The sequence below is a fragment of the Lupinus angustifolius genome, chromosome LG15 (genome assembly GCF_001865875.1).
Source record: "Lupinus angustifolius cultivar Tanjil chromosome LG15, LupAngTanjil_v1.0, whole genome shotgun sequence".
NCBI classification, from domain to species: domain Eukaryota; kingdom Viridiplantae; phylum Streptophyta; class Magnoliopsida; order Fabales; family Fabaceae; genus Lupinus; species Lupinus angustifolius.
The window spans coordinates 12,638,498-12,663,634 of record NC_032023.1 but is presented as its reverse complement, the minus strand read 5'-3'; the positions used below and the strand labels follow the sequence as shown (position 1 = coordinate 12,663,634).

Below are 25,137 nucleotides of genomic sequence, written 5' to 3'. Positions count from 1 at the left end.
AAGGAAATCAGATTTTCCCCCTAGGCAATGATGAAAAAATCTCCTAGGGTGGCTAATGATGATTTCCTATGACATTAGGGTGGTTGATGTGAGGTTTGCTTTATGGAAAGGCAAATCTCGCATCCCAATGCGAAACGACTACTTTGCAGACACATGCGATAAACATGATCGAATATTATCGGCTAATACCCGATAGGATATTATAAATCGCCCGATCGTAATATCCGATTAGAATTTCTGATTTCGGCATTCCGAGTGAAAAATATTTAGAAAATAGGTATGACTGTATTCAGGGTCTATATTGACTCAAAATGAAATTACAAAGCCAACGGTACGATCGAAATTCAATTCTGAGTTACGGAACTCAAAAACCACTTTTTGAGTCCTACCGGGTGGATTTCGGCCCCGATAGTGGTTCAGAACCGACTGTCTCCGAAAATTACCAAAATTTACCACAAAATAGGAAATACAATTTCAAGACTAAAACTCAACTAGAGTTTCGTCTAATTCTTTACCGAAATTGCCCAGAAATTCATTTTCGAATATATAATTAATAAAAATATTAATAAAATCTTATAATTCGAAATCGTAAAATTCGCGGTGTTATATATTTGGTGTGTGTCCAAGGTTCTTGCAGTATGTACATGTGGGTTGATCATCATGTATCNCATATTTTCTAATATTACACGTATTTGGTGTGTGTCCAAGGTTCTTGCAGTATGTACATGTGGGTTGATCATCATGTATCCTAGATTTATTTTTACTATTTTTAAAAACATGGATATTTTGTTTTTCAAAGTTTATCTTAGTTGGGACACCTTGTTTATTAGAAACATGACTTTTTGAATAACTAAGACCTCTTCAACCTGTTGAGTGTTTTTGATCACTATTGATCTTTTCCAAACCTTTACTACTCTTGTTCATTTTACTAAGTTCAAGATTTAGAGTTATTAAAATGTTCTAAGTTATTAAAATGTAATAAAAGAAACTCATTTATGTCACATGTCACATCATTCTCACATGTTTTCCCTTCATGCCACATGTCATATTCTCCTCACATTTTCCCATCTTAAAATGTAATAAATCTTAAAATGTATGCAATAAAAGAAACTCTTTCATACCACATGTCACATCCTCCTCACATGTTTTCCCTTCATGCCACATGTCATATTCTCCTCACATTTTCCCATCTTAAAATGTCTAAGCTATTAAAAAATTAAAAAAAAAACTCATTCATGTCACATCTTATTACTATGTACCTTCCCACACTATCCTTACTTTTTATATATTTTATATGTTAATAATTTAATACTAATTAGTGATTAGTCTATGTCACTACTCCACCAAAATTGAGTGTTTACAATATCTGTGTTTTGTTATGTTAAAATGTAGTAGACATTGAGCATTAGATGAGATTGAAATCAGTTTTCACATCCAAACTATCTCTTTACACTAATCTATGTATATTATTTAATGTTTACTATTCATCTAAGAATAATTGCATTTTTACACCTCATCAAAGTTTTGTAACACTTTCACAATTGAATTTTAATATTTCAGATTCTTTGAATTTTATTTTTTCTCTATTATAATTGAAAAATCAAATTCCAAATTGAAGTTGTTTATAACTTTTAAATATATTTTTAATAAAAAAACTCATTTAGTATAATTATTTGATTTCCATTTTTTCATTAAAAAAATCGTATTTAAAATTAAAATAATCATTCTATTTTCTATAAATTTTAAAATATTTATTTTAATAAAAATAATATGGTATCATGTTTCAGACTTTCACTTTGTTATTTCCATTAGAAAATTCAAATTAAAAATTGTCATTTATTTTTCTTATGTGATTGGATATGCAAATACACAGGTAAAACGTGTATTCTTAATAATATGAATGTATAAGTAACATGTGCATTTTAACTGTGCGAATGCATGAGTCACATGTATTTTCTTAGTAATGCGAATGTACAAGTAACATGTGTGTTCTTAGTCATGCAAATGTACGGATCACATGTGTGTTCTTAACAATACGAATGCACGAGTAACATATGTTTCTTAACCATATAAATGTACATGTAATATGTGTTATTAATCTTACAGCAAAGAAGTATTGCCCCGTGCATCGCTGATGCACGGGTATCTTGCTAGTCTTTAACTAACTTCAATCCAATAAATTAACTTATTACTCTCCACATGTACACCGTTATGTAATTTTTAGTTTTTAACTAACTTTTCAGCTAAAAAGGAATAAAAAACAAAGAAGGCACGTGATAAGCGAACGTGTTATCCACTGCCCACACGTAGAAGGAGTTGAAAATCAAGAATTTTTGGTAGTGGCCACACATAAATATTATCAAGAGCCGCCAAGTGCACAAAAATCTCATTTAATGAGTTGTGGGAATGATAAATACACCCCCTCTTACTGTTGTATCAAACACATTCTCTAAAAAAAAAAACATATAATACCTACTTAGTGAGTCTAAGGGTGATAGATGTTTATAATTTTATTTTCACAAACAGAATGCTTGTTTCAAGGAAATGTTCTCATAACCTTAAAATCATTAAGTAACAACTTTATCATTGTATCAAGATCACACATAAATATACAATATTGAAAATATATATTAATTAAAAAAATTGATATATCTTCTGGAAAAAATTGTAACCAATTAAAAGTAACAAGCATCGTTTTATACCCAACATGTGGCTTTTATATGGTTAGAAAAGACTACCAACGAAGTATTTGTTTAGTAGGGTGAATATTCACTAGATTTTTAGGATCATAAAAAAATTAAGGATTCGTTTTCTATGAGCGACACTTGTTGAAAGTAGTAATCATATACCTTAAAATAGAGTAATTCCTTAACAAAAAGTGAAGGATACCCTTGATATAATATTAAATTTTTTAATTAGAAAGACTTTCAAACTTGATTTTTATGAGAATGTAATATTATTGAGTTAATTACTGTGAGTAAAAGAATGTTAGACCTTACAACATATTAACCATATGCAAATGAAAAGATAACAAGATTGTATATCAATAATGAAAATTTTAATATAGAAACTATTAACATAAGTTTTTTTATCAGAAAAATTAATATTATTAAATATGTAACAGAAAAATTAATATTATTAAATATGAAATACAAGGAAGTGATAAATATCAAACGAAAATTACAGGTAAATTCAAGCCAAATTAATATCACCATGTTTTAATTCTGTGAATAATTTAAGTAATGAAACATGATAACGCCTAAATACAGTTGTTAAGAAATCTAATGATAGTAATAAATGTGAATAAAAAGAACAACTTTCCCGTTACATTTCATAAGTAAATTTTTTTGCATTGTGTAATAATTTATATATAATCATTATATCATCTATTATTTATATATTACTTTTTTAAAACAGTTAATAATAATTAAAAATAAATAATAAATGATGATTGTCTTCCTATAAAACTGTATTTTTTTCTAATTACATAAATTCTTTTTTAAAAGATTTGTTTGGAGGCTAGCCCCACTCACTTTTAGGAAGGTAGATTTGCCTCTGCGTGGAAGGGTAAGTGGTCCCATGTAAACATAAGTTGGATTATATCTATTAATAGAGAAGCAAGTACATCTAAAATATGAGTAAAAAGGTAATATGATTTTACATTTTTATTCTTAAGATATAATGAAATAACATTTTTACTCTTACATGTAAGTGTAAAAGTGATCACTTATCTCTTCATTAATGGAGAGAATCCTAACTCTGTAAACACAGTTTATCATCTTCATCACACACATGCAAATTGACTACAAATTTATGTCTATAGTGTACATTTTTTGTTTAATACAAGACTAGTATAACTTTTTATAAATCGGCAATCAAATGCACGATTTGTGTAATTTTTTTTCTCTCAGATCCACCTAACTTGGCAACACTGCCGGAGTTTTATTTTTTTAAGAATTTCAATGGAAATCGGCACTTCCATTGGAGTTTTTCAACACATTTCAATATATATAAATCGTCATTCTTGTTGGAGTTTTAGGTGTAGGAAACTTTTAATCTCTGTTCCTGAATAATCGTCACTTACATTGGAGTTTTTTTAACACATTTCAATATATAAGTCGGCATTGTCATTGGAGTTTTACGTGTATGTGAAATCGATTTATGTATATAAATTTTTAATTTCCTAGCTAAATCAGCTGTGCAAAGAAATTTGTTCCTCATATATAAATTTCACCCAACCAAGTTCATTGCAACAATAATAGCAACTTAATGTGGGACTTCATCACATAGACGTCATTATGATTTTCTGCAATTTAATGTATTAAAATTTTAATATTGTCATATGGTGTTGCTATTATTGTTGTAATGAATTTGGTTGAGTGAAATTTATTTATGAAGAACAAATTTCTTTGCATAGCTAATTTAGCTAGGAAATTAAAAATTTATATGCATAAACAGATTTCACATACACATAAAACTCCAATGACAATGTGATTTATATATTGAAATGTGTTAGAAAAAACTCCAATGTAAGTGAAGATTATTCGGGAACCAGGATTAAAAATTTCCTACACCTAAAACTCCAACAAGAATGACGATTTATATATATTGAAATGTGTTGAAAAACTCCAATGGAAGTGCCAATTTCCATTGGAATTCTTAAAAAAAATAAAACTCTAACAGTGTTGCCGAGTTAGGTGGATATGAGAGAAAAAAATTACACAAATCATGCATTTGGTTGCCGACTTATAAAAAGTTATACTAATATTGTAATAATAAAAAATATACACTATAGACGTAAATTTGTAGTCAAATTCCACAATAAAAGTAAATTTGCACACATATAGAAGAGCCAATGTCTTTCTCATTCACTTTTTTTTATCAAATTTATTAATAAGAAAAAGTAGTAATAATTAGAAGAAGAAATAATGTTCCTATTCACAAATCTCATATTAACAAGCAAACAGAAAATTAGATAGGTGATTATTAAAATAAGCAGAAAGAATATTTTAAGAGTGCACAAAAATAAGTTCCATCACCTCAAAAACAAATAGCCTCATTCCTAACCAAATACCCTCATTCACTTATTGGCATATTGTCCTCATTCCCCTTAAATAGCCTAATAACCTACTTATATACTCCATTTGTGTGTGTACTCTTTAGGGATCTCACCACCCACATTCCTCAAACACAAAGCAAGTTCACGATGAAAGGAAACAAACCCTATGTGGTTGTGTTTATCATACAAGCCATATATGCTGCTATGTTTCTTCTTTCTAAAGCTGCATTTGACCATGGCATGAACAATTTCATCTTCGTCTTTTATAGACAGGCTATAGCAACCCTTTTTCTTCTCCCTTTTGCTTTCTTCTTTGAATGGTATGTATAAAAAGTTTCAATATCAGTACATCTTAAATCTTAATTATTATATTTTCCCATTTTCTACGTATAACTATGGTGATTTTGTGAGTTTTAATTATTGAAAACTATTTGTGCTTTTAGGAAAACTGCACCACCGTTGTCATTTCTGACTTTCTGCAAGATTTTCTTCCTTTCTTTCTTTGGGTATGTATATATGACTGAATTCAATTCTCGTTTAATATGTTAATGATTAACGATACTGTTAGAAATAGATTTAAAATTACATGATACGTTACATTAATTTTATATTTTTTTGTTCTGTTAATTATTATACTTTTTAATAGACACGTTAATTATTATATGCTTTAAACTATAGTGATGATGAAATGGAAAATTATTGGTATGTTTCCCCCTTCACTAAAACTTTGTCGGTGTTCCTAAATTGCAGTATTACTTTGAGCTTGGACATATATGGTATTGGTCTTATTTATACCACTGCTACATTGGCTGCTGCTGCCACTAACTCACTTCCGGTTATTACCTTCGTCTTGGCCCTCCTACTCAGGTTGAGTATACCATTATTGCTTTGCATATCATAGAAAATTCTTACTTTAAGCCTATATTTTTTATGAGATGATCTTGATTGTTTTAAGATAAATAATGATAATGAATTAGGTTTAGGTATAAGAAAAAAATAAATGAGAGACAAGTGGTAAATTACTTATGTGATATTATTACAGAAGACATAGGAAATTCTTAATTTTACTATATTCATTGGATCCACGCTATATTCTATGAATTAACCACAATATTTTTTAATATATTAAAGTACTATAAAAAATTATAAAGTTCTTTTAAAATATTGCATTAAAAAAGATTTTGCAGTTGATTAAGATACAGTCTTCAGGCACTGCATATATTGTATAACACACGGAGCCCACTTAATATTACTCATATTCCTCTTCTTTGCTTTGCACAAGGGACTAGATCGAGAAAGCAGAAATCAAAGAAAACATATTAGGCTTTAATGATTGGCAAGGATAGCCTATAGTGATAGGCGAATATGTAACATATCTGTAAAGAGAACTAGATAGGTATATACTGTTTTTTAATCAAGGACAGTTATATCATTCGAATAAATATAATATTTACTATATATGAAGGCATCTTGACACCAAGAAAAGGAAGATTAAGCTAACCCACCTTCAAATCTGATATATATATATATATACTTTGTTTACCAGGAATTTTTTTACACTTTTCATTTAAAAATAAAAATAAACGTACGTGAAGTTATAAACTCTATTCATAATTCCCGACTTTTTTGACTTCCTAAAATATTATACACTCAATAGACAAAGACTAATCTCATTAGAGTAAGGAATGATCACATGCTGAAACGGGATCTCTTATTAAACAAAATTACATCCATGACTTTTAATATTATTTTAGTGTATCATATGCAAAATATTTCTATGATTTTATAGTTTTTATAGTACCGAAGTGGGTTGAGCTGGCCCAATTTAGTTGTGACTCACCTAAAAAACCAACATGGTTAAATGGTTTGCTTAAGATCTTGATAACCCTAACCAACCATTATATTTGTTAGTTTTGGAAAAACATTACAAGTATCTTTATGCAGAGGCAATATTGGATGCTGATGTTTTACGAGATTCTTCCTTGATGGGGTCTTATAACTTTTCGTAACAATGTTAGCTCATGTACATCGTAAGGAACAAACGAAATTATTTTTCCTTAAACGTACAGGGAGTATTTATTGGCATTTTCTGCACATAGTTTTGAATTTGAATTTATACGAGGAGGATTAATTAGTTGATCAATTGATCAGTAACAAGACAATTGTGGTTGTTCTGACATGATTGAAGTGCTTCTTTATTATTTGTTCGTTTCGTTGGTCAAACTGTTTCCTAGTTGGGAAGATATCTATTGCTTAGTACTTTTTGGTATTAACTATAACTTTCTACAAGTGGTCCAAGTCGAATTCACGTAATTTGGTTATTTCTTTGGTTGTAATTGATATTGATCACGTGAAGTTACCATTGTATCCATTAATTAAATAGGGATACTGTCATATCACGTGAATTAGACATGATCACAACATAACATATGAGAATATTTCTGGTATAAAGTTTAATTAATTTAAATTGTTAAATTATTCCATCGGACTGAATAATTTTATATGTAATAATATATTATTGCAAAATTTTATATCATTAGTAATCATATCAAAGTAATATTTGTCTATTTTTTGGATTGGAGTATAATAAAATATCATAATAGTGTTCTGCATTTTTTTTTTTAATTTCAAGAAAATTGTTTGATTAACTTTCCGGGATATTATTGCAAACCAAGGCTGTTTTTAGCTTGATTAGTGATCAGACCGGTGGGAGATCTATAATTTTTACTCCCTATGTTATTAATTCGCGTGAGTATATTGTATTTCAGGATTGAATATTTGAAAATAACGAGTTCTGCTGGGATTGCAAAGTTGGTAGGTCTTTTGGCATGTGTGGTTGGTGTAACAACCCTTGCCCTTTACAAAGGTCCTCGTTTGGAATTTTTAAGTCATCATCACATTTTGTCATACCATGAAACCAAACAACTTCATGGTCATGAATCATCTGCTACATGGATAAAGGGTTGTTTCCTATTACTCTTATCTAACAGCTTTTTTGGCCTTTGGCTTGTGCTTCAGGTAATAACCTTAATTTTTTCAACTTTTGTGATCAGATCATAGGCCATGTTAATCTATAATCTAATTATGTTTTTCTCTTTTGTTTATCTAGTCTTTTGTTATAAAAGTTTTCCCTTCAAAGCTGCTATTCACAACTCTTCAGTGCTTTTTAAGCTCTATTCAGTGTTTTGTCATTGCAATTGCCGTTGAAAGAGACATAGAGCAATGGAAGTTGGCTTGGAATGTCAGGCTTATTTCTGTATTATACTGTGTAATTCTCTCAACTTCATAACTAAATAGGTTAAGTTTACATAATTACTAAAAATATTGACATATCACTAGTAGAGTAACATTGTTTTAAACTGTGGTTAGGATAGAAACAATGCAAAAACCATAATGATGTGAACCATTGTGGGAAAAATGCGCCTATGGGATGTTGCAGCTGTGGAATATTGCCCACACGATTTTAAAATCTTGATAGCCAGTGATTTGTAGTCTATAAATTCTATATGACAATATTCATTCTGTCTTGACAGGGCATTATGGTAACGGGTGTGACATATTACTTACAAACATGGGTTATAGAGAAGAAAGGACCTGTGTTTTTCGCCATGTCAACGCCACTGTCTTTGATTCTGACAATCTTATCCTCTGCACTTGTCTTGGGCGTGATAATAAGATTGGGAAGGTAACTTATTTTCACTAGTAAATATTGGAACTTAGTTTTGAGTTTTTTTATTGCCTATATTTAAATTTTATATGAAATTTTATGATTTAAATTGTGGTTTATATTATTATGGAAATGACCACTATTTTTTTTAAGAAAAAATGATTTACAGTTACAAACCATGTCCCACGTTCATTACATTAAAATAAAAACAGAAAAAAAATTAATAAAAATTTAATTTTTTCTAATTAATATGACATGTTTTAATTGGTACAAGACATAGTTTTGAATAATTGATTCTTATCTTTACAAGATTCCAGTACTATGAGGATTGTGACAAAAACAATTAAACAAGTTTTGACCCATGTGATTTGAAGTTATTTTTTAATAAAAGTAAATTAAAATACAAAAAAAAAATTTATTGTTAAAGTTATCCAATAGTAAGCTACAATTTAAACCATGCATGAAATTGTATAATCATATTTATTGTTTGGGCTTTATGTGTTTGATCAGCATTTTAGGTGGGATTGCATTGATTATAGGACTATACTGCGTGCTGTGGGGAAAGAGCAGGGAACAAATGCCCAAAGTCCCATTGAACTTAGAGCATGCATCAGGCTAGAGAGAGATGGCAATTATTATATATTTTTTCTAGGTAAAGTTAAAATTGTATCAGAAAATACGATGTTGAGAAGAAGTTCATACATATATTTTGGAATTTATTACCAAAATTTTGCCTACATATTGCTGTTATTTTTCTTTCATTTTATTGTTGTGATAAGCGTTGTAATAAGTTTTTTTAGTTTAGAACCTAGTATTCTATCTCGATGATTAGTTAAAGTCAATAAAATCTTTCTCAAATTGGTGGTTATAAAATATCAACAAGTAAACTTGCACTGTAAGCAAGGTTTACATATAAAGGTATATATAATCCATTATGCTGGGATCAACCACTTTTTTTTGTTACATTTTAACGGGTTAATGGCAGTAATATTTTTCTGTTCCATTTTTGGGTTGCTGGACCAGATTGAACTTATTCTTGTAAGAATTTAAAACTAAAGGTAAACCGGTGTAAAATCAGTGTTAGAAGCAGGATACAACATTTACGGTTATAGGTTACTATGACTAATATTTAGGTTCAAGTTAGACTCATTTTGGTCAACTAATTGGATGGCCAAATTTTTTTCCATTGATGGAGATCATGGTATTTTAAGATGGAATCTTAATTAGAAGAAGAGCTTAACTTCTTATCAATTGTCATGGAAAAAGATGTGGAGAGGATATTGAGAAGTAAAGTATTACATTGTCTCTCTCTCATTGTATTAGGTGTAGTTTAAGGCTATGTTTGGTTCCGTTAAAAAATGGAAGGAAAGAAAAAATAAAGAGAGAAAAGAAGAAGAAAAGTTTATTTTCTATCATTTGGTTGGAAAAAAATAAAGGTAGGAAAAAAAATATAGCTATGAAGTCCACTAAAAACTTTTTCTTTCATATATTGAGAGAAAATGAATGGAAATATCAAATTTGCTCTTAACTTATATTAATAAGGCTTGTATTTTATTGTTTAAACAATTTTCATTTCATTAATATACATTTTTTCTTTCTTTCATATCATATAATTAAAAATCGCTATTTTTTATTAAATTTCTTTTTTTATGTTTCATTTCATACATTTTTCCTCTTAAACTAAATATAATGTAAACAAATTATAACTTTATTAAAATAACTAATTTATTTCTTACCTGTTTTTAAACTTTTTAGATGTATGAAAAAATTTTAAGTTATTTTTATTGCTTTAATTCGATGGTATGATCCATATCTTTATATTTTCTTTTTAGTATTGGTGAAAGATTCAAGTGAAGAAAGCAAATAAATATAATAATATAGTGGAACTTATGTCTTCATGTTCTTATCTATGTCTTTTTCATTATTAATTATAAGAGTGTAATAAATATACTGTTAGTGTAAAGATTTATACACATTCAATATATTATTACATTAATTTGTATTATTATTATTTTTGGAATAGTCAATGATGTTAAACATTAATGGTAATTATCATAACGACAATATATAAAATTCATACATTTTTTCTCTAAATTATAATTATATTTCCCCCCTCTACTTTCCTTCCATTCTGTATCGTACCAAACAACTAAAAAATCGTCACATTTTCTACTCATTTTCTCTTCTTAATTTTCTTTTCCTCAACTTTTCTTTCCCTTAATTTTTCTTTCCTAAACCAAACATAAGAATGTTTATCGGATTTCTCTTCTTATTACCAACAATAGGATTTATGTTTAGAATAAGGAGCATCCTCAACCGTCATTTGAATTGATCTTAGATCTTGATCAATAATTTGTAAGCAAAACTGTAGTGGTCGATTATTGTGAAATTGGAATTGTACCATCTACCGTAGCCTTGATATCATGGATAACAGTCTAGGAATCCGTGCTAGTAGCCTAGTACGGAAGAACAATATAGCTCAACAGAAGCAAGAACTTGTACAGAACCGCAAACTTGAAGTCATTGATAGTGCAATTAGAATTAGTTCCAAAACCATAACCACAAATATTTTGAAAGGATTTTTTAGCCAATTGAAGAATATGCTTGACCTTGCAATGAGATTCATCATCTCTGTTCATCTTTTACAAGAAAAAAGTTCACTATTGAGCCATAACTGCTAACAACTTGGAGCAGTGAGAACTAGGCCATCAGAAGAGAGTTCAAGTAGTATTGAGCAAAAAATGTTTTGTGTTTACACTAGTCCAAATCCAACTAACTAAGTGAGTGAAACTTGAAAACTATTTAAATTTTTTTTTTTTTTTCTCATTATTTATTTCACTCATTCATTTGGTCCGTTGAATTTAAGAAAATGAATGACTGAGATTAAGTGTAAGTGATATAACTTAACTTAGGTGTAAATGATGAAGTAACTCGTATTTGAGTTTGATAAATCTTTACGATCATAAATTTATACATCCTCCGACCCCTATCCTAACCGATTATTTTGGATTTTTTTTTATTTATAACACATTTTTTGTAACATTTTATTTAATTCAAATTTTAATTCAGAAATAAAATTAGTTCGGTGACATCAAAAAATAATATTCTCTTTAATTTTTGAGTATTCGCACGTTTCTTAATCAATTTGTATGCTTATTCTAACAAATGAAAATTGTATAAATAATTACTTGGGTTCATAACATAGTCCTTTTGGGAAAATTAAAGCAGATGTAAGAAGTGGTTAAATCAATATACTATAAGTGAAGATGCAGAAAAAATCAAGTTATAACATAAAAGTAGCCTTAGGAATAATAATTAGAGAGTGACTATGAATGAAAAGATGAATATTTATTTTCATTTCTTGCAACTGTGATTCTTGTAACCTTTTCTTTTCTTCTTCTCTTTATCATCTAATTTTACATTATGTTTATTTATTATATTTCATTTAATTAATATATAATACACTGTTAAATAGTTTTTTGGTACAAATATAATATCAATTTCAACCACTAATTGACAGTATTTTTTTAGGTTATGGAGATTGAATTTTTTTTTTTAATGTTGAATGTAATTTATTCCATTCAAATAATATACAATGTGGTTAAAGAGTTTTTCAATTAGAAATATTAGTATGTTGACGGTCACTGTTATGCCTGTCAACCTATTTTTCTATCATTTGTACTATGTAGTTTTTACGTTATAAATGAAAAATATAGTATTTTGTGTTAAATATTTGTAATCTATAATTGAATTTATTCAATTGATGTAATGTTCAATTTTTTTAAATACACTTTCAAAATAAGAAGATAATGAGGATAAAATGAGAAGATAATGTTATATGGTCTTTTTCGTAGAAATAAAAAGATAAAAAAAGCAAAATAAGGAATAACAAATTATATCATAATAAGTGGTTGTTTTGTGTTTTCCCTTCATTAAGTAATATAGATAATATAGCCACTAATTGATATTAATAATTAATTATGGAAATTATTCTGGTTGATTTTAGTTTATTATTTATTAAAGGTTGATTTTAGTTTATTATTTATTAAAATAAAAATATTATTTTTTAATTATAAACAAATAGGTAAAAATAATATATTTATATTCAGAAAATACCATACTAAACTTTGACCTAATGTAATTATAAAAAAAGAAGCAATTAAATATCAAGATGCAGTTCAATGAACATGTAACGAGTGAAAAAAATATTTTTTTTACAAAAATTGAATATGTGACATCAATTATGTTCGGTCAATATGGACAAAGTTAAAATGGAATGCAGTAAAAAATATAATTTCATATAATAAAAGTACACAAAGCACAAAAAATAACATTATAACTTAATGGATGGTTAGATGTGTAAGAAATGAAAATGCTTAAACATGTTACTTCTAACAATACATACTCAGTAGGTTGGAGAGAGGAATGAGTGGTGGAAAGTTGGAATATAATTTAGTAGACCTCATGTTACATATTTTTTTTAATAAAATCACTTTTTTGTGAGATATAAATGGAGCGGAGATAATTCTTTCCTTTATTTTCTTTGCTTTTTCATGTTTTCCTTTCCCTTAAGCACAGAAAAGGTGTCGTTTGACCATAAGTCAAAAGCAACAAAAGTGATTAGGTGATGTTGTTGAGAAAGTGAAGTATCAAAAGGAGTCAGTCCCTTTCGGGATCTATCTGCACCATAATTGTGGGCTTCAGAAGAGTTCATTTTTGCAATCGTAGTAAAAATCAGGGAAATAAGTCATATCTTCACCCTTGGATTCCTTTTGGAATGTATATCAAACCAAAGGTAAGGTACTAATGTGTGAATTTGTGCATTCTCCATGGATCAGTGCAATGCAGTAATAAATCTCTCCCAACGAAGGTGATGATCAATGCCAACTAACTAGATTTAAATATAAAAGCATTCAATCCAACCGGTTGAACCTGAACCTACATTCATCACTTGGTCAGAATTTAACAACATTGCTTCATTCCAACACAAACAAACTCTGCTAGAAACTATACTCAATTACAGCTTATAGACTATAGGAGTAGGCTTTTTGACTAGCATTAGCCATCTAAGCTATAAGTAACTAACCACTTTCGGTGTTCATGACTACCCCCAACAAGTATCGTCTCCAGGAACTGAACCCTTACATTTTAATCATTCTAAGATCTAATGAAAGTTACACCAGTAGAAGTTGGTTCCACGGAAAATGACTGTTAATGTTTAACAAAGCCAAAAAAAAAATGAAATTGAACAGATGACAGAATAGAAGGCATAAGAATATCTGTTCAGAATTGACATTGAAGTGGAAATAAATTCAATCATACAATTTCATATCTAACAAAAGATCTAGGAACCTCTCTATCTAATATTATGAACCAGAAACATCTAACTTAACTAAAAGTAGTTAATATACCTAAAAACATAAGAGAACAACTGATGAAGACACCATAAAAACATAGATCAAGATCAAAAACCCAAAATGAAGAGCCCAATTCCTCTTAAACTTACCAAAGTAACTCTCAGGTGGTTCCTGATAGTGAATCTCAAACTCTTCATCACCAACAACAACCCCATCATACTCACTGTTACTCAACCTCATCTTCATCTCTCTCAGCTTCTCAGTAGCCAAACCAAGTGTGAGTTTGTGGCACCTTCTCTGGTACTTGAACCCATTGATGCATCTCAAAGTCTGTGCCACTGAGACATAGAAGATGAGGTGTGCCATGGAGAGAAGAGTGATGGGGATCCAACAATGTCGGCATTGGAGGCGTGGTGAGTTGGATAGTGAAAAGAAGATTAGGCTTAGGAAGATGAAGAAAATGTGGAAGAGTTTGTGAAGCTCCTTTTTTTGGAGGTCAATGGCTCTTTTCTTTTCAAGTGTTTTCTCAAAATGGAGCTGGATGATTGTGTTTAAGGCTTGAAAAGCTGTCTCTTTCGGATGGTGGTGGTGGTTGGTGTCATAGTCTGCCATGGAATCAAAGAAAAGTGGTTTTAGTTTGGTTGTTCTAAGAAGAACGTTGGGAGTTGTTGTGAGAGTTAGTGCTAGATTGGTACCAAGTCTAAAAGGCTAACCTAGTCAAAAAGAAAGAGGATTAGCTGTCCCATTTTTTTAAGTCTTCTCTCGAACCAATTGAAAGTTGATACCTACTTAAAAAGAAGAATAGAAAAAATAAAAAATAACATTTTTAAATTATTTAATGTAATATGATTGATTTGTGATATAAAGACATGAAATTGTGGGATAGAGGATCTTGGAACTAATGATTTACACAGAAAATCATTCATTTATTTTTCTCTCTTTCTACTATTAAGTCTATAGATAGGAAAATTTATTATCGGATATGTTGTCCCTTCAAATAAATATTATTATTAGGAATTAATTTTTTTAGTAGTAGTCTTATATTACTACACCAATGTCTTGGTATTCACTTTTCATTTGAGTAAGTGATAAGAACTACAACAGCAAGTATTATGAGAAAAGGAAAAGTGCAAGAAAAATGTCTATTGATAGTTAAAGAGTAAGATTACAGTGTAAGAAAAAGGTGACACGAGTAGTATTAAAGTAGTAGTGAAACCATAAGAATGATCCTTTCCCCCCCTATGACAATTGCCACCCCAAAGTTCTCAATCATTGTCTGACCATTCTGCCTTTACTGTCCCCCTTAAATTCACCCCTGACTTGTGTTCTCTCCCTCCATTATGATGCCACGTGTGTAGTTAGTTACTACCATGTGCAACAAATTCTCCTTCTTCATTTGATACCATTTTACCCCTATCCTTCTTCCTTTTTCTCTGGTATACCCTCTTTATTTGTGGCCCATCAATACCCTCCCCAACGAGCAATACCTTGTCCTCAAGGTGGAAATCCGGGAAGGTAAAACGAAGCAATTCAAATTCTTCCCATGTGTTGTCATGGACGGGAAGGTCAGTCCATTGGATTAAGACCTCCGTTTGACCATTCAACAATTTACGACACCACAAAACTTTGTCAAGAACCACTAACAACTCCCATTCTACTGTCAACCCAACAGGAAGTTGTTGGCTCGGTACACTGGAAGGAGGAGCAGATTTTAGTTGGGACACGTGAAAGACGGGGTGCACCCGTGAATACTGTGGTAGCTCGAGTCTATAGGCGACAACTCCAATTCGCTCCAGAATTAGGAATGGTCCATAAAAATGCGGGCTAAGTTTCTCATTGAGCTTTTGAGTTAAAGAACGCAACTTGTATGATTGCGCCTTTAAATAGACCATGTCACCCACCTGATATTCCACTTCACGCCGTTTTTTAGCAGTCTGGTCACGCATCCGTTGTTGCGCTTTAGCCAAACTAGCCTTTAACTCATCAAGAATCACGTCACGTTCCATCAACAATGTATCCACAACAGGTACACTTGTGCTTTCTTTATGAACCGGAATGATCGTAGGAGGGTCCCGACCATATAACGCCTTGAACGGGCACATATTAATAGAAGCATTATAAGAACTATTAAACCACAACTCTGCTCAAGCTAACCATTGTGGCCATTTCTATGGATGCTCATTCACAAAACAACATAAATATGTTTCCAAAGTACGATTAATTACCTCTGTTTGGCCATCCGTTTGAGGATGGTAAGCAGAACTGAAGCGCATTTTGGTACCTGCCAACCGAAATAACTCCTTCCAAAATAAACTGAGAAAAATCTGGTCACGATCAGAAACAATCGAACTAGGAAAACCATGTAAACAAATCACCTATTTGACAAAGACTTGGGCAACCTCCTGAGATGTGTAAGGATGAAGTAATGGAATAAAATGAGCAAACTTACTCAATCTATCCACTACCACCATGACTATATGACTACTCTTTGTCTTAGGTAGTCCACCAATGAAATCCATGGATATGTCCTCCCAAACATGGTTGGGAATTGGAAGAGGTTGAATAAGGTCGGATGGTCTCAATGCTTGATACTTATTTTGTTGACATACTAAGCAATCAGCCACAAATTTTACGATGTCTTGACGCATCCCCTTTCAATGAAAAACCAAAGGCAAACGTTTGTAAGTTCTGGCCACCCATGAGTGCCCGTCCCATGGAGAAGCATGGAATTCCTTTAAGAGCAACAGAATACAGGCAGATTGGGTAACACCCTTTGTACCACAAACATCCTTTGGAGATGGAATATAAGGGATGAGATTTGGGGTCAAGAAGGACTTCCTGCATGAGTTGTTTCAACTTGTCATCTACCAAAACTTCCTCGGCCAATTCTATCAAATCAACATTGGTCACCAAGGAGGTAGACTTGTATTCCATGACTCTAGACAAAGCATCCGCTACCCTTTTTGAGCACCTAGCTTGTAATGGATTTCAAAGTCAAAGCCCAACAATTTGGTAACCCATTTTAACTGATCACCAGCCAATATGCGTTGCTCCAACAAGAATTTGAGACTTTTTTGATCTGTCCGAATAATGAAATGGTGCCCCACCAAGTATTGGTGCCATTTCTGGACCATAAACACGATGGCCATGAGTTCTCTTTCGTATACCGATTTCAGTTTTGCCCGTGCAGACAAAGCCTGACTTACAAAGGCTAAGGGCCTACCCTGCTGCATGAGGACAACACCTATACCAATCCACGACGCATCTGTTTCAATTTCAAAAGGCATATTGAAATTCGATAGAGCCAAAGTGGGTGAAGAAACCATAGTCTGTTTCAAGTTGTCGAAGGCCTTCTAAGCTTCCATGGACCAGAGGAACTTGTCTTTCTTCAATAAATGTGTCAAGGGACGAGCCATAATACCATAGTTTTTAACAAAACGCCGATAGTAACCGTAAGACCCAGAAAACCATGCAGCCCTCGAATATCTCTTGGTGCAGGCCACTATTGCATTGCATCAACCTTGTCGGATCAGCTTGAATACCACTTCCCGAAATTAAGTGTCCCAAATACTCCAATTGGACAGCCTCAAAACAACATTTCTTATAATTAACCCACAACCTGTGCTCCCGAATTGTTTGAAACACCCACTCCAAGTGTGGAAGATGAGTGTCCATGTCAATGATGTATACCAAAATGTCGTCGAAAAAAATTAATACAAACTTCCTCAAGTATGGCCGAAAAACATCATTCATTGGAGCTTGAAATGTTGATGGTGCGTTAGTGAGCCCAAACGACATCACCATATACTCATAGTGACCTTTGTGAGTCCGAAAGGCCGTCTTTGAAATATCTTCTTCCTTCATCCGAATCTGATAATACCCTGATTTGAGGTGCAATTTAGAGAAAAGGGTTGCACCACCCAACTCATCCAGCAATTCTTCTATGATGGGGATTGGGAATTTGTTAGGCACAGTAACTGTGTTTAGAGCCCTATAATCCATACAAAACCTCCATCCTCCATCCTTCTTTTTCACCAAGATTAGTGGACTTGAAAACGGGCTCACGCTGGGTCTAATTATCTCTGCTCTTAACATATCTTTCACAAATTTCTCAATCTCCTCTTTGTAACTATGAGGATGTCTATAGGGTCGAATATTGGGAATTTCGGCCCCATCCTTCAACACATTCACATGATCACAAGACCTTTGAGGAGGCAGACCCTTAGGGTCTTGAAAGACATCTTCAAAGTTCTAGATAAGAGGTTGTATACCTCCAGGTACGTTCATCTCAGCAGGCATCATCATACTCATCATACCAAACTCCACATAATATGCTTCTGCCTCATTACGCATCTAATTCATGATAGCTTTAACCGAAGCTACTGTTCTGGGCAATGAAGGATCTCCCCTCATTTTGATGATCTTTCCCTTATCTTGAACTTCCATTAGGTAATTCCCCAAATCAGCCGTGAATTTGCCAAGGCTTTTTAGCCATTCATACCCCAAGATAACATCCACCCCTACTAGCTCAAACAAGTACAAATCATGCACTACCTTTAATGTTGGAAGTTGAAGATCAACACCTCTGCAAACCCCTTGACTCCCGAGACGCTGACCATTGCCCACCTCCATGTAATAACCATGCGTGTTTTCCATAGAGATCTTCAACTCTTCAACAATTCCAGGTGCTAAAAAATTGTGTGATGCTCCCAAATCCACCATCACAATAACTCTCTTATTTTTAATGGTCCCCCACAGCTTCAATGAATTTTTTAAGGTCATGCCCGCAATGCTACTAACATTCAATTGTAGGTTGAACTCACCAGAGATTTCTTCTGTCGTCTCTTCCCCTTCTTCGTTTTCCTCCACTTGTCCCAACAATATGATGTGGAGTTGTTTATTGCGACAAATGTGCCCTGGGAAATACTTCTCGTCGCAACAGAAACACAAGCTACGCCTCCTCTTTTCAATTTATTCTTCCTTGGTCAACCTTCTAAACCCTATCCCCCGTCGATTTCCCCCTGGACTTTCATTTTCGCGAACGTGAGTTCCTCCCCTCACCTCCATGTTCTCTGATTTCCCCAGGTTTGATTTTTGTGTTTCCTTGTGACCAAATGTCACGTGACTTTCATAAGGTGGCTCTTTAAAGTCTTGGGCCTCGGCCCAGCGCCCCACTAATGCAGGTTTAGTGAATCCGGATCCAGTGTTTTGATTCGGGTACCCATTAGACTGGCCCAAAACCCGGTTTCTTTCTTCAACCCGTTGTGCCATCTCCATCAATTCATTCAAATCTCTAGACCCCCTCATCCCCACCTCCGCCTTAATGTCCTCCTTAAGACTATTCATAAATATCCCTTTCATAAATTCTTCATCAGCGAAACGAAGAGGTGCCGAATGGAGCTCAAATTCCTCCCGGAACTCCATGACCGTCCCCGTCTATCTCAACCCCATCAACACTTCATATGGGTTTTCCGACGAAGCTATTTGGAAACGACTCACTAAAGCTTGTCGGAATAAGGGCCATCTTATAGCAACCACTGTTCGTGATTCCCACCACTGGAACCAGTTTAAAGTCTTCCCCTCCAAGCATACGACGATAGTGTCAACTTTTTCATCATCTAGAACTCGGTTGATTTCAAAGTAACACTCCACTCGGTAAATCCATCCATGAGGGTCCTCCCTTGTAAAATATGGTACCTCCACTCTCTTCACTCTTTCTCCTCTTCTAGTCTCTTCCTCCCTGTGGGCCCACTCTCTTTGTTGCCTCCCTTCGCGGTTGCTATTTTCCCTGATACCTTCTCGTCCCATCTCCCTTATTTCTCCTACGGTTTCCTCCAATCGATCCGTGACCGTTTTTATTAACGTCTCCATTTGTTGCCTCAAGGTTTCTTGAAAAGAGCTTTGCATTCCTTCTAATCTTTTTTCCACGCTTTCTAGTCTATTTTCCACTCTTCTTGATACCATCCAGAGGCTCCCAAGATTGGAAGCTCTGATACCAACTTGATAGGAACTACATCAGCAAGTATTATGAGAAAAGGAAAAATGCAAGAAAAATGTCTATTGATAGTTAAAGAGTAAGATTACAGTGTAAGAAAAAGGTGACACGAGTAGTATTAAAGTAGTAGTGAAACCATAAGAATGATCCTTTCCTCCCCTGTGACAATTGCCACCCCAAAGTTCTCAATCATTGCCTGACCATCCTGCCTTTACTATCCCCCTGAAATTCACCCATGGCTTGTGTTCTCTCCCTCCATTATGTTGCCACGTGTGTAGTTAGTTACTACCATGTGCAACAGATTCTCCTTCTTCATTTGATACCATTTTACCCCTATTCTTCTTCCTTTTTCTCTGGTATACCCTCTTGATTTGTGGCCTATCAGTAACTTTTATTCCTTCGTTAATGGATAGCCAGATCTTCTCTCAAATATTGTACTACTTTATGTAGTTTTTGTTTTTTCATGTTCAAAAAAGTAAAACATAAATAAAAAATATATTAACTTTATATTTTTTGTCAACGAAAAACAATAGATACATAAAGTGATATAATGTTTGAGACAAAAGATATATTCTGTGTAAATGGGCATATGTGTTTTCTTTAATTAATTAATAAAAATGAAGAATTAGAAAGAATTATTTTTGAATGAGCTAAGAGTTATACAAAACAAATTGACTGAATTATATGATTATGGTGAAATATGTGTCAGATTAATTTACTCCCTCCATTCTAAATTCAAATATGTGTCAGATTAATTTACTTACCCCATTCTTAATTCATGTTGACATTCCAATACATGGCTGTGTTTGGATGCAATGCATTTGAGGTTAAATGCATGTCATACAATTTACTCACTCCATTCTAAATACATGTTCCATTCATTCTTACACCATACATTTTCTCTCATAAAATAAACTTCACTTCAAGTATTTATACCATAGCTTCAAATCCAAACCAAGATATGTCACCGTGATAACCAGGACATGTATTTTTCCTTAGGATTTTTCATAAATTGCTAATTTTGTTTTTAATTCCTATAAAAGTAAAATCTTCCTTTGGTCCCTATAAAAATAAAATTTTACTATTAGTCCTTATAAAAAAATGTTTGTTTTTAATCCCTATGCCATCCCACTAAATGGTCATGAGTAACAAATTAGAAGAGTGTGATAGGAATATGGAACAACCCGCTAAATGGTTTTTAGAAATGGAAAAAACATGTAAATTGACATCTTTTACTTAGCTAACATCAATAACTATGATTGGCAGATACTTCCACCCAACTACCCCAAGTATTACTGATTCATTATTTGCCAAGATTGAACCAAAAACGTTGCACAATGTTGTCATTACAAATAGGAAATGATTGTTCAAGTCAAAGAAGTCTTCCATGAAGCCAAAAAAGGGAGATAGAGGAAATAAAGGTTATAAAATTTTGCATAGAAAGCACATTGAATGGAAAGGTTGTAGAATAGGAACATTCTGTGTAATTGTTGATACTGTAACCAAAAGAATGGTGTTGTAGAGTGGAAACATCATTTGTAATCATTAACTAGTTATTATTAAAAAATCCGTCATTCTTATCATATTCTTTCTTCTCATGTGTTTGAAAAACAAGTAAGGGGATACAAAGAACACAAACATGAAATGGTCAAATTTGGTGATAGAAACTACTACTCTTACATGTAATAGGTCTAACATGTATTGCTGTATTGGCTGATATATAAGTTAAAGCTTTGAACACTTAACTAATCATGTACTTGCTGTAGTAAGTCACACCAGATTTTTAATTCATAAAATTCTCTAATATTCTTGAGTTTACAGTATCAGAATAGTGATACAAAATTGCTGCAGGAAAGGATTACAGATTATACATATTTCATCACAAATATTACCTTTACATCTCAAAATTATAAAACCCAAATACATCTATCAAGTTTCAGAGTTTGAAGCAAAACTAGAACAAAAAATACAAGCAAATGTATGCAGCTATAGATAAACAATCTTCATTCCTTCAACTTGTCATTAACCAACCGATCTCTCCTCTAGGGTAGCTTGAGGCTTAATATAAATATAATTAAAAGCTCAATGTAAAACTAAAATGAATGTATCTTATATATAATCATCATAACACATCTTTCTTTATTGACACAAACAAGCAGATCCAACCATGTCCCACATGAGCACACATGGCACATGGGTTTACAAACGTCTAGGGAAAACTTTATAATATTGAATTACACTCCCAAGTCTTTATTTTTTTAAATGCATACAAATCTCTCTTTCTCTGTTCATCTTTTCCTTATATCATTTTCACTCAACAAATCTGATTGAAGATAAAATGTAATATATAGTACATACAAAAGACAGACACCATCCATGAGATTGGTTTATAGTTTTATACTGTATTCTACCAAGAACAGCAAGACAATCTTACTTCTGCTTGGAAGCACAGCCTCTCTTGATGATATCAACCCATCCCTCGCTACCCGAGTTTGGTTAAGGCATTCAAAATACAAAAGATCAAACCCCGCATTGGTTGTGTGACATAAGAAGTTTCAACATTAGGTAGTCACTTCAAATTTCAATTCAAGCCGTGATTGCTATTGAAGGACTATTAGCACTAACCATCTGATACTCATCTTCATTATCTCCCTGCTGATTCTGATCATCCATGTTCTCTGTCACGATCTTCGAATGATGACTCTAGTTGCTGTGATCTCTCTTCTTGACTACCCATAATATGCAACAATAGCTCCTTGGGCCTCAACTCATTGCTAGAATTGCCATCTGATTCATCCACCTCCTTAGGCTTCTTACTACTATACAAAGCTTCCAGCTGGTGATAATAAGGACAGGTTTTTAAATCCTCGGGCTTCCTCTTATCCTTCTCCCTAATTGTCTTGAAATACTTGTTTATGTTCTCCCATTTTTCTTTGCATCTCTCTGGACTTCTATCACAGCCCATACTTCTCATTGCAGAAGAAATCTCCTCCCAAAGAGGTCCCTTAGATCCAGTACCTTGACACTGCAATTCCATCTCTGTCCTCGATGTAATCAAAGCTTCCACTTCATCTTTAGGCCACCTTGATGAACTCGTCTGCATGAAACTCCCAACACTAACATTTCCACACTCTTGTTGTTTATCCTTATCCACAACATCCCCTCCATTATTCACAACAACATTATGACCATTTTCTTGCTTGTTGTTCTTTTCTTTCTCATCTTGAACAGCTATTCTCTCGGGTAAGTGCAACACTGTACCAGTGTTTTCTGTGATTTTTTTCAAAAGGGCAAGCACTGCTTCATCTTTTGCTGCAGAAATTGCTCTTTCATGAGCAAGAAGCTCATGGTCCCTCTTAATCCTCGCCAACTCTTCAATGTTCCATGCTTCCTCTCTCGCAATTCGTTCCTTCTCACACTTATCCATCACCTCCATCAATTTCCTTTGCAATCTTTCTTGATTCACTATCACTTCCCTCATCATCCCCTCAAAAAACTGTGTCAACCTCTTCCTTTTCCCTTCCCTTGACGCTTCGCTTGCAGAAGAATTAGTTGAACTGGAGTTATTATGGTCAACGTCGACCCTGTTTCCACCGGGGTATCTAATGGAACACGGAACTGCATCTTTGATAACATTAACATTGTTAAGTACTGCATAAGATGTTGTGGTTTTTCCTACTTGTCCATCTAATGAAGAAGATGAATGAGAAGGAAGAGAAAGTGTGTTGTTATCTAATGCTTGCAATTGCTCAAAAAATCTATAATTTTTGCCATTGGATTTTCCAAAACGATCTCCTTTAGTCCTCTTATGGTACTTGTAAATATTCTCAAACTTCTCTTTGCACTTCTTAGCACTCCTATTATATCCTAGCTCCAATAATTTCCTGAACCATTAGTTCCAAATCATTACATTATTTCACTTCAATTGTTCAGCATATCATAAAGTCATACACATAGACTATATATTACATAAATACAACTATACAAGTATGTAACACTAGTAGTAAATAAAGGAATGAAAAAATAATCTCAACAACTAAAGAATAAAATTCTTACGGTTACACTGTTGCATAACTTTTTTTTTCTATCAGGTGTCGCGAGAAGTTGTCCGAATCGAATAAACGTAACAAAAGTTTTTAAGTAAGTAGTGACCTGGATACTTGTTCCCAGAGAGGGGCTTTGGGGCTGATGTCTCTGAAGGCGGTGTCCATTTCAGACCTTATCTTGAGCAAGGCCGTTGTTTCTTCACGGGGCCATCGATTGGCGGTGGAATTGCCGTCACCGTCTTCTTCTTCGCCGTGTTCCTCCTCTGTTTTTAACCCACCGGAGACTGAGATTACTGGCCCACCACCACCACGACTGGAAGTTCCAGCTGCGCCGGCTTCTCTTACCTGCTGCTGAAAGTGAAGGTTGTTCTCCATGGGATTGGGATTTTGTTCGGGTAAAGTTGAGTTTTTCGGCATCAGTTTCACCGAATTAATGCGGAGGATACAAACTATGAGGTTGGGTTGGGTAAAAGAAAATAAACGGTGGTGAAATTTGAAGTAATGGTTGAGTAATTTTTATTGATAATAATAACGGGTATTTTGTGTGTTTTGGATTTGATTTGAGAGGCGGAGTTTGTGCTGTGACTTGTGCTAACTAGAAAATTATGGCCAAGTTAACCAAAGTTTAAAATTGAGAGAGAGAGACGAAATTTAAATGTAAGAAGCAGTGTTGAATGTATACATTGTCATTTAAAGTTTTTTATATAATTACTGTATTATTTACTATTTATTTAGACTACTTATTTTATAAGAGACAATAATAATTAAATATGAATAATAAATAATGTATTGATTGACTATAAAACTCATAGGTAAGTAGATACACATTTTTCTCATAGATTTATTACAATTTAATAAAAATTGAATTATGTAATATTTTATAAGTTAACTTGAACCAATAATAAGATAGTTAAAGAATGTAATATTTATATATTGTCAATTTAAGGATTTATACAAATTCAATACATCATATAATATTTATTTATATTTAATAATTAATAATGTTTAAATAT

The 25,137-nt window shown here is 32.7% G+C and overlaps 2 protein-coding genes and 1 pseudogene across 3 annotated transcripts; 1 reads left to right on the top strand and 2 right to left on the bottom strand.

Moving 5' to 3' along the window:
- LOC109327260 (WAT1-related protein At5g64700-like) lies at positions 5,160-9,390 on the top strand. Of its 2 annotated transcripts, XM_019560325.1 has the most exons (7): positions 5,160-5,379; positions 5,503-5,565; positions 5,810-5,926; positions 7,828-8,077; positions 8,169-8,327; positions 8,593-8,744; positions 9,237-9,389. In XM_019560325.1, the coding sequence occupies exons 1-7, from the start codon at positions 5,207-5,209 to the stop codon at positions 9,343-9,345; spliced, it is 1,023 nt and encodes a 340-aa protein (XP_019415870.1). In that variant the 5' UTR covers positions 5,160-5,206; the 3' UTR covers positions 9,346-9,389. The 2 variants fall into 2 exon arrangements, with proteins under 2 accessions (XP_019415870.1, XP_019415871.1); XM_019560326.1 differs by lacking the exon at positions 5,503-5,565 and having other exon boundaries at positions 9,237-9,390.
- LOC109327527 lies at positions 13,984-14,800 on the bottom strand. The gene has a single exon (XM_019560703.1). It carries the CDS (start codon positions 14,693-14,695, stop codon positions 14,138-14,140), a length of 558 nt encoding a protein of 185 aa, XP_019416248.1. The 5' UTR covers positions 14,696-14,800; the 3' UTR covers positions 13,984-14,137.
- Positions 22,008-24,620, bottom strand: LOC109327340 (annotated as a pseudogene).

Coding starts and splice junctions, on each gene's coding strand:
- LOC109327527 (XM_019560703.1), bottom strand. CDS start 14,695: ATGGCAGACTATGACACCAACCACCACCACCATCCGAAAGAGACAGCT.
- LOC109327260 (XM_019560325.1), top strand. CDS start 5,207: ATGAAAGGAAACAAACCCTATGTGGTTGTGTTTATCATACAAGCCATA. Junction 8,078..8,168: donor GCCTTTGGCTTGTGCTTCAG/GTAATAACCTTA, acceptor TTGTTTATCTAG/TCTTTTGTTATAAAAGTTTT. Junction 8,328..8,592: donor TTATTTCTGTATTATACTGT/GTAATTCTCTCA, acceptor CTGTCTTGACAG/GGCATTATGGTAACGGGTGT.